General features: G+C 40.8%; 1 protein-coding gene across 6 annotated transcripts in view; it reads right to left on the reverse strand.

The window, feature by feature from the left end:
- Positions 1-6,452: 6,452 nt before the first annotated feature.
- LOC121518475 (tubulin-specific chaperone cofactor E-like protein) overlaps positions 6,453-15,159 on the reverse strand; it is a 40,096-nt gene continuing 31,389 nt past the window's right edge. For 5 of the 6 annotated variants that reach the window (XM_041800801.1, XM_041800803.1, XM_041800802.1 and 2 more), the window contains exon 8: positions 6,453-12,592. In XM_041800801.1, the coding sequence (XP_041656735.1) occupies positions 12,247-12,592 (346 nt within the window). In that variant the 3' untranslated portion in view covers positions 6,453-12,246. The remainder of the gene's footprint in view (positions 12,593-15,159) is intronic. The other variant, XR_005992654.1, reaches the window with a different exon arrangement.

Genomic DNA, 15,159 nt, shown 5'->3' on the forward strand with positions numbered 1-15,159 from the left:
ACTCCAATCTCACTCCAAGTTGTAGACTGTAGACAAGGGCAATCCACAGAGACTGAAGTCATGGAAGAATGTAATTTTACTAACTACTGAATTCAGTGGAATTCCTGAAAAGTTGTCCATCACTCCCAGAGGCTTTAAAGTTGTCAGAAGACTATGAATGGGGAATATTGTTGCAAGGGTAACTTATAGTTTAGTTGGATCATTACATAGGATGGCTGTGGGAAAGGAAATAGGCAGACTCAGTCCAGTAAGCTGCTATCAAAATGCCTGTTGCAATATCTGAAAGTGTCTTAAGTATCCCTTGAGGTGATTAAATCATAAGTGGAAGTTTCTGCACTGCTTTGAGTCCAAGACTAATTTCCCAATGGGGACGATAAAGTAAATCGTATTTTACCATAATGTATTGTATCATATCTTATCCTATTGTATCCTATGGTGTCACTGATAAACTCTGAAACTCTGCAAATGTACAGCTGACTCAGCTTTTGGTCAGATATGGCAGAATTTAGACTTCTCTTCAGAGATTTCTGAGTGGTGACTTTCCAAAAGCCTCTAATCACTGGTTTGAGAGTAATTGCTTGCTTGTTGTATATTTATTTATATTTTAACTGTACTTTCCTTCATAGTTAGAAGGGTGAGGGCTATGAGTATCAGTGTTGTATGCATATCAAATCTGTGTTTTTACAAGTTTTTGGGCCTTTTTTGTCCATCAACATCCATCGCAGACTAGATTCTTTGGCTTACTCCCTTTCAAATTATTTGGGAGAGAAAGAAATGCAACAAAGTTTTTGATGCAACAGGAGTATACCGTGTGGGAAAGGGGTCAGAGTATCCACCATCCGAACTTCTGGGGAATCCATCAAGCCTGACCTTCACAAAGAAGGTCCTGGACTGGATACCCACTCTGAGCTCTGTTCAGCAGTCACCTAATCTGTGGAGTGGGCCACTCTAATTCAACCTTATGCCCAGCAGTTGGCTCTGCCCTGCCCTCATCTCCTTCCTTTTCATTCACAACGCCGAACCCTCCTTCCAGTAACCCAAACCTTCTTACCCCAATGACTCTTTCACCTCGGCACACAATAGACCCTCTTCAGCCCTCCTGCCCCCAATCTCACTTGATAATGCAATGGGCCAGATCAAGGGCAGATGGGAATACCAACTGTGCAGACAGGTCCTGTTTACACAACAAGGTGCTAGGTGCAATAGGTACAATGCAGCTATCTACCAACTCAAGTCTGACTCTGTATCCGATCAACCTATAGCTACAGAGACGGTCTCTTTGAGGCCATGTTCCTGGAATGAGACAATATGAAAGAAGACTGGGCATATGCAGTGGCTTTAAGAAAGGCTCAGTGATCAGTGATTAAGAAAACTGGATCACACTTACGTAGAATATCTGTTTTTACAAGAAATAATAATATTAAGGGGCTAAAAACATTTATTAAGGGGCTTAAATAGATTATCATAGAAAAAGACAAAAACAGCAGTTCAAAACAAGATATAAAGCCTAGTGTATGTTTATGTAAAGCATAAAGTCTGATTAAACATGCATTATTTTTGTCTGGTGATTCTGGGGTTCAGTGGGAGTCTGTGGGGAGAGGGCTAGAGTACTGCTCATGACACTGACAGCAGTGGGGAAGAAACTGTCCTTGCATTGGATGGTTTTGGTCCGGATGGACATCAGCTTCCTGCCAGAGGGGAGAGCCTTAAAAACATTGATTTCCAGGGTAAGAGGAATCAGCTGTGATTTTACCTGCACACTGTAGTGATGATAGGTTACAGCCAATCACACTATCTTTAGAGTGAATGATACGCTGCAGCCGGCTCCTGTCCCTCTCTGTAGCTGCAGCGTACTAGACAGTAATTGATGACGTGAGGAAGGACTCAGTGAATGTATAGAAGTGCACCATTGTTGTCTTTGGCAGGAAGTACATCCTCTTTTGGTCTTTGTGAGAGCTGATGTACAGCTCCCACTTAGGGGAAGAGTCCACAGTGGAAATTGGGGAGTCACGGAGGGCTATGGGTGGCAGCATCCTTCCAGAAGCCTACAACCATCTCCACTGTCTTTAGAGTGTTGGGCTCTAGGTTGTTTTGACTGTGCCGGGTCACCAAACGGTCCACCTCACACCTGTAGGCAGACTACCTGATGAGTCAGATGAGGGTTGGACGGACTGGTGACTGAAGGCGCAGCTGTTAGACTGAGACAAAACAAAGACAAGAAAAAACAACACATACCAACACGCTTAGGCAGCCATCCACAGCACCATCGTGATTGTCTTTTAGGGCTTTTATTAGATTATACCTACTAAACTTCTATAGGGAAGCATACTTTGCCAGGTCTTGTCCAATGAGAGGGAACCCTGAAGGGAACTCAACAAAGTTTTGTCTAATGGGGGGTGACCCTCAAAGGTACTTTGCTATGCTTTGTCCAAAGGAAAGATACCATAGAAGGCTTCTCAACATATATTGCCGACTGGCAGGGCACCTTAGAGAGCACTCGATGATGTTTTTTCTACTGAAAGGGCACCCTCTAAGTCCACCAGTGCTCTGATTTGGTCAGCAGTTGGTCACATGTAGAAACAAGCATCCACACTAACACTCGTATGGGCAATTTAGAGTCACCCATTAACCTAATGAGCATATCTTTGGACTTGGGAGGAAGCTGGATTACCTGGAGAGAATCCACACCTGTACAGGGAGAACATGCAAGCTCCATGTGGAGAGGCCCTGTCCAGCCTTGTTGGTGTGAGGCAACAGTGCTAACCCCTTCATGAGTGATAACTGGATTCAGTGAAAATTAAGGTGTGCAATTGTTACTCAGTGATAGAGTCAGTTGTTTCTCAATTAGAAGGTAGGAAGTCCGGCTAAAGACGTCTAGAATACATGCTGAAGTATCCTGTGCAAGACTGTGGCTACCAAATTGCTCTTGGTTATTTAGCCCAGGGGTTCTCAACCTTGGGGTCAGGACCCCATTGGGGGTCGCGAGACACTGAGAGGGGGTCTCCAGATGCCTTAAAAAAACTAAGAACATTTTATGCCAATTTTCCCAAATTGTAACCCATTTTTATCACTTTTTTTCCACCAATTTTAACACATTTTTGCAACTTAAAACCCATCTGTCAATTTAACACCCTTTCTACCACTTTTTTTTCTGCCTTTTATTGCCACTTCTGAACCAAATCTTGCAACTCTGCCTATTGTTGGCTCTGTTGCCACATTATTGCCTCTATTAACCCCTTGTACCACTTTTTAAGCCACATTTCACAATTTGAAAAGCCCATTTTTGCCATTTTCTAACTATTTCTGCCTCAGCTAACCCTTTTTTGCCAGTTTATATTAATTTTCATCCCATTTCATCAAATTTCCATCTATTTCTGCCACTTTAATGCCATTTCAGCTACTTTTGAATCCATTTTTACTACTTACTATGCATATTTTTGCCACTTTAACCCATTTTTGCCATTTTTTATTTTTTGCCACTTTTATCTTTGGCATATGTATTGGCATTTCTAACCCATTTCTGCTACTTTTAAAATGTAATTGCACCACCTTTTCACCATTTTTTTTTTTTTGCCATCAATAACCCATTTTAGCAATTTTTAACATATTTTTTTTAATTCTGTTTTTAAGAAAAGGATTTACATTTTTGAGAGGGCTACTTACTACACAAATTAATTAAAATTTGTCTCTTTGATAAGAGTGGTTATTATTCAGGTTAAATATAAAATACCACAGCTTAACTTTACAATGGACCATGATTTTGCTGGCCCCCAGTTTGGCTGGGCCCCAGAAACTCTCCCATTTACCCCCCCTAATGGACGGCCTTGTCTGCACATGACTATTCTTGAATGTGAATGGCTGTTCAGCAACCTTCAGGTACAGTGGGGGTCCCCAGTCACTGGTACCTTTATTTTTGGGGTTGTGGGCTGAAAAGGTTGAGAACCACTGATTTAGCCAGCCAGCGTTGTATGAATGCATGCAGATACGTTTGATTTATACTGATGGGCGCTTTGCACAGCAGCCTGTTATGGGCTTTATAATTGCAATACATTTAGCAAGTCACTTTTAAGAAGAAACAAATGTTGGGATAGAGTACTGGTTCGATAAGCTCATTAAAGACAGACAAATGGGGAATTCACATTGTTCTATACCATGAGAGTCTCCAGTGTAAAATATGTAATGTAAAAGTAAATGTCTCCAATGTAAAATATAAGATGAGCTTTTATGACTGAACATCTTTATGCCTGCTTAGCTAGCAAACCCCTGAGAGGGTGGCCCTGCCAGGTGCGTTGACGGGTGAGTGGGTGGTGGTGATGGCGGTGGGTGGCATAGATATCCCACTCAGGATTAGGGCAGTGCTGTTAGAAGAGGAGGAGGGGGAAATAGAGGGAAATGCCCCAGAAACAGAACACCACCTGACATGTATGGAATGGACTCTTTGCAGGTCGACTAAAACACGCCTGCCAGAAAGACAGCAGATCTGCAGGATCCCTTTATCTACACGGCCAAGTATTCAGACTGTGAAACAGAGCAGTACACAATGAGCACGTGTACATTTTGCATGTAACATGAGTAATGCCCCACACCATACTTTGACTTTCAGTCAAGACTTTAAAATGTCCTACAGTAGTTAACAGGTTAAGCAAGCCAATCCCTTTAAACAATGAGAGCCTTGATGCGGTCTGATGTTGTTAAAGGTCGGGGGACAGTCTTAACGAACGAGGACGACACACTTAAAGACAAAAGTATTTATAGCCTAACCCCCACTTGCACACTTGCACATGTACTGCAGCCTTTTAAATGTCCTGACATTACCAAGGGGTCTACAAGTGAAAATGCCAATGTCAGCACCCACTCACTGAAGCTTTAAATAGGCTTAACTTGCCAGCCCCCCACATAAGATGTCCCTGTGGTGTCCAAAGGAACTGTATGTGAAAGGGGCCAGTAATGGTCTGGGCTGTTTCTATCAAGAGAGTGGCCATGTTGAGGGAAGCTTTGCTGCAAGTATTTTTCTAGGCATGCTCTGTCAAGGTTCAATCCCTTTCATAAACTGAATAGTGTTTTTATAGTTCTTGAAAACATATTGGCCAAGTATACTTACACAACAAGGACTTTTACTCTGGTTACCTTTGTTCTCGATGTAAAGTAATTAAACAAAAATAGAAATAAAAGCTGAAGAAATAATTAACATTTTAAATTTAAGAATGCACAGGTTCTTGTTAGGCAATTTAACTAATTTACACAAGTCAGTGCATTAATGGTATGGTTGCAAGGAGTGCATTGGTGGAGCCTAAGTTCCCCATGTGATTTCAAGCTGACTCTAGAACAGTCATAGTGGAAGTTCAGCTCACACTGTGAGACTGAATTGCATGACCATCTGGCACGATTTCCATATTCACACTGAACAGTCTGGCTGGCAGCACTTGAGTGCTCTCACTGTACGAGTGAAGTCGGGACCAACTTACAAATGTCAGTGGAGTTTCCTTTCAAAAGTCTCACATATAGAGGTTGAAGTAAGATCTATGATCTCGTTTCCGCATTTCAAATATCAACAAACAGCTACAAAATAGCTCTAGCCACCTCCCTCATACTCAAACAGCATTGGTAAGGCACATCAAAAAAGGCATTCCTGCTGTCTTCATTGTGATTTAAGATGCTGTTTGACACTTTACAAATAAAAAAAAAGCCCCATTTTTGAGGATTCTGCTTGTGGTTCTTGTCTCACTGCATGACAGTGTACCAAAATATTAAAAAAAAGCCAGAAACACATCAGACCAGTCAGGAGCTGGTCAGGCTGTGGTCTGTCATTATGTCCCGCCCTGTCAAAACACATGCATGACCTCCTGAAAATTACCCCAGATGCGGGCTCTGGTTTGGCTTGGTTGGTGGAGCAAAGATTGCAAGGTGGGTCAATTCCTTGTCTTGGCGTAAGTTCGGTGATGTCTTTTCCCAACACTCTCACCATGTTTCCTGTCTCTCTTCGGCTGTCCCATCAGCCCAAAAAATAATCTTGAAAAAAATTAATAAATAAGATTACCTGAAATGCTTGGAGTGAGCCACGTGTGAGCGCACCTAGCAAAAAATTCTCCTGACCCCGCCAGGTTTTCTAACCTTCTAGCTGGGGCTGATAACAAGCACCACTGCTTTGCAACTCAGTTCAGTCTTACTTGATGAAAAAAAAAAAAAATACTGTAACTGTCGCTTTATCTGCCATGTCTTACCTCTGAAGTGAATAAGTAACCCAGGGGGATTTTATGGGCTAGCTGTTGCATGTGTGAAAACAGCTTGAGTCATTGTTGAACATCTGTTTGCACTTAATTGGAGCATGCAACACCTTTAGCATGCAATCATAAACTGTCTAAAACAAAAAAGACAATATGGTCATGTCAGCATCTTGGCAAAAGCCTTCTGCAAAAATGTGTGACAGAGAATACAGTTTATAAGAGGTTTTATGATGCAGCAGCCAGAAGAAAACAGTACCAGAAGTTATAGGTATATTACAATAGTTATGTGGTGCCTTGCAGACTCAAAATCTGTACCATCTCTGAAACTTCCCAATATTTATTGCAATTTCACACAAGAATGAGCTGAATTATTTATAATTTATTATTTAAGAGAAGTAAAAGCACCATTATACTTGACAGTTGAAGAAATGGCAATATGAGCTCAAGAAAGAAAGTTTTACAATAAAATATCAAGATACATTAAAGAAACTACAGAAAGTAAACATGATATAAATTAAGAAGCATACTCTAAACAGCACAAGGCAAACAGATTAGAAACTCTGAGATTTTTTAAAATCTGAATATAATCTTTGTTTTTGGTATTAAAGAAGGAGAAAGGTGAGGGTGACAGAAGCATAGATAATATCTTTAAAAGGTCAAAATTACAAATGCCCACAAACAACATTGTTTCCCTGAAATGACACATCTGTTACACATTTTACATTTAACATACCAAAAAAGAGCATAACATGCAAATCACCATCTTACCATGATACACTTCAAAAACATAATTCTTCACACTGATCCCAAAACTTCCCATGTCAGCAACTCAGTTATAATATAGCTCAAAAAGTCAGTCCAGACAGCAACCTACCCAACAAAAAGATCTCCAGTTATCTAATACACAGGGTAAAATTGTGTCAGAGGAGAAATGGAGGTGGTCACAAGACAACAGCATCTTCAAATATTTTCACACAGTTTCAGCAACACCAGGCTTCACCACATCACCAAGCACACCTCAAAAGATTGACACCTCTGTTTTCATGGCACTCAATACTATAAAAGTCTTGTGCAAGACCTTCCTTATTTTCTTTTCTTCGTGAAATGCACTACAAAGGGGCTGAATTTACACTTTTTACATTCATTACACATGACAGAACATATCAGATCTTCAGGGTCATGCAGGCTGGAACATATCCCAGCACGCACTAGCAAAAGCAGGGGGATATCGATGATAAAATAATTCAGTCTCACACACATCCCACCTGTCTGACTTTCCACTAAACGAGGAAAGCTAAGTGCTTCTGTCTGGGAAGCTTCACAAACTTAAAAGGTGACAGATGTCAATATCTACAACATGCTGATGAACAAATCTAAAGATTCTGAGGGTTTAGGATTATAAATGTAGCTTGAGCAATACACATCAACCAGTTTAACTTAACTTATATTGAGGGCCACAGTTCAGCAACCTAATAGGTACTAACTGAAGTTGCAATCAGCAGGTTTTTGATAGTTTCAATGAATGCAGCTGCACAGCAAGTAGATCCCAGGTTCTAAGGTAGCAGCTTGCATGGAGTTTGTCAGTTGTGTCTATTAAAGGTTTCTCAAAACCTACAAATGTTACACATCCATTTATGTTGGAACCAGTCTGGTTTCCATCAGAGGATGCATGTATGCAAGAAATCTGTCATGTATATCAGAAGAAGTGGGATACTTCAGGCTTTTTTATCTTCATGAAACACATCAGTGGACAATAGTCATTGACTGAGCTTCTTAAATTTCTCCTGAAACAGACATTTAATTTAGATGCAGATAATCTGTCAGTAGACAATACTGAATGAACACTAGCTTTACTAGAAGCTTGCCTGTTGTTTCCACATGCGTCACCTTCAGCAGACAATAAAAGGTATGCACTGACATCACTTTAGCATGCAACATGACTGCTTAGCTAGGTTGAGTGGCAAAACATTCAGAAACACTGCTGTCATCTCTAAGGGAAACAGAAGAATAAAGGAGAAACACTTATTTCTGCTTCAATTGTTGATATTTGGATTTGACAGAGATCTGCTCCATTTACTTAAGTCATGGTGGACCGTTGACATTGGTATGTGGTCAGAAATTAAGCTACCTGACACTATATGGACCTGATTTTAAGTTCACAAAGCAGACTGAAGGCACACCTCAGCCCTGTCCATCAGTGATGGATGTGAAACTGAATCATTGTTAAGTTTTGTTTATACAAAGCTATAGATCAGTTGTTTTTCCATATTTCTGTGATTCAGTTACTTTACTTTACTAACTGATCCGTAAAAAGATCGCTCTGTGGTTGTTAAATCCATACATCTCATCTTTTTGTGCTTTCCAGGGCCAGGTTTTGATGGTACCAGGCTGAGCAAGTCAACCCAGACATCCCTCTCCCCGGTAACGCTTTCAAACTCCTTTTGGGAAATCTGAGGCAGTCCCAGACCAGACAGGATAATCGCTTGAGTGCATTCTGGGTCTTCCCTGAGGTTTCCCAGCTGGACATGCCTGGAAGATCTCCAAAGAGAGGCTCTCATGAGGCATCCTCATCAGATGCCCAAATAGGGTTGGGTATCGTTTGTTTTTTTTCTGATACTGGTGCTAAATTGATACTACGGTGCTGGTGCCTTGGTGGTGCCTGAATCAATAGTTTTAAGAGAAAAAAGTGCTGAAAGTCAGCGAGAGAGTAAAAACTGTCTGGGTATCTTGAATGAATATGCAGAAATAGCTTTTTAAGATGCCGGTCGTATATGGGATAAGAAAAGGAAACCATTGTGACTTAACACATAATTTAACAAGAATTCCATGACACATCTTGCCTTCTCTTTGCGGTAGCAGGGTATTGAAATGAAGTGCCAATATCTATGTTGTAATTCAGTCCGGATGTGTTGGTACCAATACTAGATTTTGATACTTGTCCGTATGTCTGAAGCACCTCAGCTGGGACCTTTCGATGTGAAAGAGCAGTGGCTGTACTCCTAGTTCTCTCTGGATGTCTGAACTCCTCACCCTATCTCTAAGGCTGAACCCAGCCACAGAGAAAACTAATTTCGGCCACTTGTAGCCACGATCTTGCTCTTTTGGTCATTACCCAGAGTTCACGATTATAGGTGAGGGTTGGAAGGTAGATCTTTTTGCAAAAAATGCAGTGTCTTTCAAAACAAGATCAATGTACCCCGGCTGTCTTATTTGATGTGGTCGGATGCCAGCACCGGTTAAACCAATGTGACAAATTCACATGGTGCAGCTCCAAACTTTCATATTATATAGTATGAACTGCTATAGCATCAGATAGGTTCACTTCATGAAGTGTACCCAGAAATGACTTTGCATTTAACCAAATAGCTGACAAATCATGATTAAACCAGCCAAGTTCATTGGAAAGCCCTTGTCATTAGATGCCTTTGCACCTTAGGTATGATTTTACTATATGGTTGATTTGCAAATATTTGAGGTCTTAATGTTTCTTCAAGGTAAGAGGAAGGAGAATGTAGTGGGGTTTAGCTTATACTCATTACTAAATGCTTGTTTATCTACTGTAATAACCCAGCTTTATGTTGTGGATTTATTAGCATCCCATAATGGATCAAAACATTTCTATAAACATACTCCATAAACTGAGGATCTGTATTGACTGCAGTGAACATCATCAAGATAAGGTTATTGACAGACAGCACTTTTCAGCTTAAGTTGTTTTTGCTTTAAGGTCGCTTATTAGCTGAGAGGAGGATCAGAAGAGCCACATCCATTTCCTGAGAGGGATGGAAACAGACAGCTCTGAGAAGGGCTCAATCAGAAGGTTCTAGGTAGACATGCAAAAATCCAATACTAGAGTGTTTTTTCCAGCTACAAATCCACAGGCATGTTTTGGGACCTCTGAGACCAATATAAACTTTTCTTAAAAGGATAAAATATGTGACCTTTAAAGCCTACTGATTTCTGTCATCAGTATAGATTTTCTACCATTTAGCAGCTGGGTGGCAAAGACTTGCACTGCCTGTGATGTCACTTGTATACCCTCTATAGCCAGTGAGTTCAGAGATGGCTAAGAAACAAACTCCTTGCAGCAATTTCTTCTAGTATTTTGCAGGAGTTTGAAAAGTGTTTGGCAGTCGGTGAGTTGAGTATTTCGATCAAGCACGTTTCCAAGCTGCACACTGAAACCCAAGGAAAGCTAAAAGCCCAATCCTTACAATCTTTTAAAGATAGGGGCATGAGGTTAAAAAGTATTGGTATAAATCCTTTATCTCATTATGATTTACCACTGGCTTCACCAGAAGCTTCAAAGAAAAAAATCCCGTCATTTCCACAAGTTGTATCTTCATCAGAAAAAAAGCTGTCTTCTATAACAATGACACATTTTGTCTGTAAAGTGTTCACTGTGTGCTAGAGGGGTATGCCAATCCAGCACGGGATCTAGAGTTACAGATGCCCAAGTTTCAAAAGGCTCTAGAGAGTTCAGGTTATGAGAAGATGAAGACTCTCTGTCAGATTCCTCTTTGATTTGAAAGTAGTCAAAGCCAGTGTGAGTCATTGTTCACATCCCAGGTCCTGTGAAACTGCAGACACAAGAAGTGTCAGGTTAGTAAGACGGATGTAAAGGAGAGATTGAGGTGAATGGGTGAGGGGCAAGAGGCTGTTGCCCCAACCTATTCTACCCTAAATGCAGCGGAAGTGTCCGTGACACAGCGGCTGGTGTGTGGTTACCATACAGACTGGGCCTCGGGGTTTCTCAGCTGCCTCTGCAGAGAGAGAGAGAGAGAGAGCGAGGGTAACTCGAGCATCAACACTTCTCCTTTTCCCTGTCCCAGACCCAAGCTCACCTAGAACTGGTCTTGTCTTTCTGCCAGGGCGTTGTGACTGAGCAGCAGCTATGTGCTCTACGTTATTCCCTACACACTGCATCTGTGTTTTTTTTTTTCAGCTCAGAGGTTATCTTGAGATTTCCCTGCTGTGAAGAGTCATGTGGAAAGAGAGCTATCAAGAGGAAAGGAGGCAGGAAAAGACTTGTGTTACTATGCACACACTCATGTTCCTGGAAAAAAAAACTTCTCAACTGCACAGCTTCTTAAATAAAGGTTAGAAAATCCAAACCCAAGCATCTCTGTGCTTGTTGTGTAAAAATGTAAACCAAAAGTCTTGCAATGTATAATTGTTAAATGTAGACTTAACTAAGTCAACAAAGCCTTAGCAGTGCCAACAGGAGGGAATTTTAAAGAAGCCAGCTTGGCTGCAATCACTGCACAAAGACGTTTCCCTGTTCTCCACTGTGTTGGCATTCAAGGAGATTGTTTTAAGAAGATTTTCACCAAAACCGTATCTCCCATGCATGAAAGTTAGAGTGTTCTTTGCTGGTGTAGGGCATGGTTTATAGATTTCAGTAAACAGGCTTCACAGAAATCTCTGTATGGCAGCAAGAGAGAGAAAAATGTAGAAGAGTGGCTTCTTATTTCAAGCCAAGGCTATTTCTAAAACACAAAAGAACAGTGAAAGCTTTTCACATTAGCTTTTCTAAAATTAAATTTTCCAAATGACAGTTTTCATCCAATTTTGTAACCCTTTTCACTACAAGAAAACAAACACACAAAGTCCTGTGCATGGTCAGTGTCACCAGCATGTCAGGAGAGAAGGGGGAGTTCTCAACTATAAAATTCAGACAAACATTCCAATTATAAAGTGTTTTTGATTAAAATCAATGTGCAATTTCTAACTGCTGATTATGGCAGCTCTTTCCTTAAGGGGACTATTTGCATAACAATGTTCATAAATGAGATGTAAACTTAAACATCTAAAACACACTAATATGTGACTCACACTTGAACTGTAAAACTCTCATGTGCAAATATATTATTGTATAAGTATGTTCAATATGGTTGACAGCAAACATGTTTACATTCAAGACTGAAAAAAATCTAAAAAAGGCTCAAGTCAATACTTGGTATCCAGTAGGTGTCTGTTTTCTAGAGTTCTCCTGTCACCCAAAAGCAGAGGGTCTCTCGTCTTAGACTTCTGAGGAGCTGCAGCGGCTTTTGACTTTAGGCACCACGAGAATCTCATCCCCATCTCGGATGCTGTAGGAATGGAGGGCCCGTGTGCCGCACTTCAGCTCCTCAGGTCCCAAGACCGAACACATCTCCCGCTTGATGTAGAAGAGCCGGATCCCATTGGTGGGCAGCTGCAGCAGAGTTTTGAGATGTTTCTTCAGGTCGCCCACTGTCTGCTCCAGACGAAGGCTGACGGCCTCCACTCGGTCCCCCCAGCGAACATCCACCATAGTGCAGCGAGGGCTCAGGTCCACCTCTGCCAGTGGGGCCAGGTGACCGTACTTGGATACAAGAGTGTGGTACCTGGAAAAATTAGGGCTCAAGTCAGAACTTTGAGACAGATTTAATTTTGATGACTAAAACTATGACTAAAAAAGTTCATCAACAGCCTTTTTTCATGAGAAACACTAGACTAAGACTAACCAAAAATAGATCTTTGATGACTAAAACTAGACTAAAATTTTACTTAGCTTTCATCATCAGACATTCAAAATATACGATTTTTCTCCTCTGTGTCAAATTGAAAGTCCAAATACAATAGATGTGTAGCTCCTATACCTCTCAGCTGTAGAAAGCAGGGACCCCAGGTTTGGCAGGGTGCATAGAACACACTACCATGACTTGGTACCAGATTCAGGTAAGAGATTAAATCTTTGGACTGAAAGGCAAGACTAAAATGTAAGGACTTTTTATGGACTAAAACTAGCCCATAATGTTTTTAAGTATTCGCCAACTAAAACTAAAAACTATAAACGGTAGAGACGAACTAAAATATGACTATAACTTGAAAGCATTGAATCTAAAACCCAGACCAAAATTAAAAATAGCTGTCAAAATTAACACTGCTTTGAGAAAATGTACTTCTTTGCTTTTCTTGAAGGTATCTATACCAGCAAACTAAGAACTTCCTTAAAAGAGAAGCAATGAAGCAACCACTGTTGGTGGGACCAGGAGATATGGAGAGACAGTCAACCGTGGTTTCATTAATTATACTTGAAGGTAAAGCTCACACAAGTTTAAAAGGAAAAGTGAAATAGTAAAAGCAAGGACATTAGTCTAGCTTGGCATCAGGGCTACATGTAATGGAAAACACAAGTCCAAACCCTGCCCTTCAATCCAGAAACGTACCTACCATCATCTCTAAACATCTGTGATTAACATGTGGCTCTTCAGTGAGCTATTCTATGGTTGACAACAGTTGGCGCCATTACTTCCTGCAGTCACATTAAGGCTGCTTCGTTTGGTTTTGTCATGTATTTGTCAAAATAAGAAGTCAATTACTCCTAGTTTAAGACTGTGGAAAGTAAAAAATGGAACAAAAACATATTAAAATGCCAAAAAAAAAAAAATTTCAAATGCGATAAAGAGTGTGATTAATCACGATTAACTACAGAAATTAAGGTAAATTTTAATATTTTGACAGGCCTAATAACTATACATCAACTTATTGATTGATAATCCAATCAGATTGATAAAAAGTCAAAACATCGATCTACCACGATGCTTAAAGCAGTGCTTTTATTTTGAAATTCCCCCCAAACGCCTGTTGACAGTTTCCGCCTGAGCAGCGTCCTCAACAAGCTAGTGGTAGCGGCAGTTGTTTAAAGTTTGCGGCTGATGGAAGGGGAATATCCACTCTTCTCTTGACTACGTGGACAGATTTGAAACAGGGACTATACCAGCGCGGGCCTCTCGTTTTATTTTGCCAACTACGTCTACATTTTTATCCGTATACAAGCATATGAGATTGTTTACAGATAAAACAGTCTCCTCTCGGTTTAGCTGAATTAGCAAGAGTGTCTGATACAGAGAGGGAAAAGTCCGCTACTGCATGTCTCCTTTGATTAACTGATTTTATTTCACTGTCTCACGTTAGATTTATAATAAAATTATAAGCTGTCCAAACTTAAAGTGGTTCAAGCAGGACAGCCTGTCTGTATACCCCATCCCCTTGCTCTTGTTATGAGGAAACTTTGGGTTGCAGTATCTTATTAAGGAGATGATTATGGGTCCTGAGTCCAGATGAGAACCACTGATTTACAGTATCTCTCTGAATCAGCTTCACTGCATCTTTTTTATTCGATGTGCCAGTTTCTTTGCTTTAGCCATAATGCTTTGTGCTTTTCCTGGACTTTCTTCATACCCACTCATGCAGTAAATTAAAAAGTACAAAAAACAAGTAAATTTTAATGTACCATGACTGTGTTGGAGAAGCAGAGAAAAACAGAGTTCTCTGCCTCTTGCTTTGCCGTGAGAAAGCTCTCAGCCACCTCAAGGGAATGCGTGTTCGAGATAAGGAGGAACGATTAAATAAAATCCAGGAGAAAAGGCCTGTGCTTTCAAAGCTACAGTAACAGCTGGGCCAATCAAAGCAATTTCCCCGTCCCTCCCCAGGACTTCCCCACAAAGCCAATCCCCCTGGCCGAGGGTTCCTGGCCAAAACTTGTGGTCCACCCTGGGAATTCTCCTCTAAGGCCACGGTGCACAAAGTGCCTTTCTAAGAGAAGCCATTTAGCTAAGAGGCTTCATTTTAGGTGGTTTAAGGAAGGCTTAGTGTGGCATATAATGACTCAGGTAAGCATTCCAGGTGTCTTTTCCAACATTCTTCAACACAAGGCAGTAACAACCACATAACTATTGAAAATTGGACCGAAACATATGCCATCCATCCCAGTTCATAGCCATCTAATACCCCCTCTTTCATGAAATGTGGTTTCCTGTCTTGCCTCTGAGTTTAGCTCTCAATATACGCTGCTTCAGCTCCACTTCTCTGAATCCCTGTTTCTATTCTACTAGAACTCTCAGATTTCTTCTTCAGCACAGATCTCTTTTTTACTCTTTCCTTGCTACTAATCCTTCCTGTCCAGCAG

Source organism: Cheilinus undulatus, linkage group 12 (assembly GCF_018320785.1).
Source record: "Cheilinus undulatus linkage group 12, ASM1832078v1, whole genome shotgun sequence".
Taxonomy (NCBI): domain Eukaryota; kingdom Metazoa; phylum Chordata; class Actinopteri; order Labriformes; family Labridae; genus Cheilinus; species Cheilinus undulatus.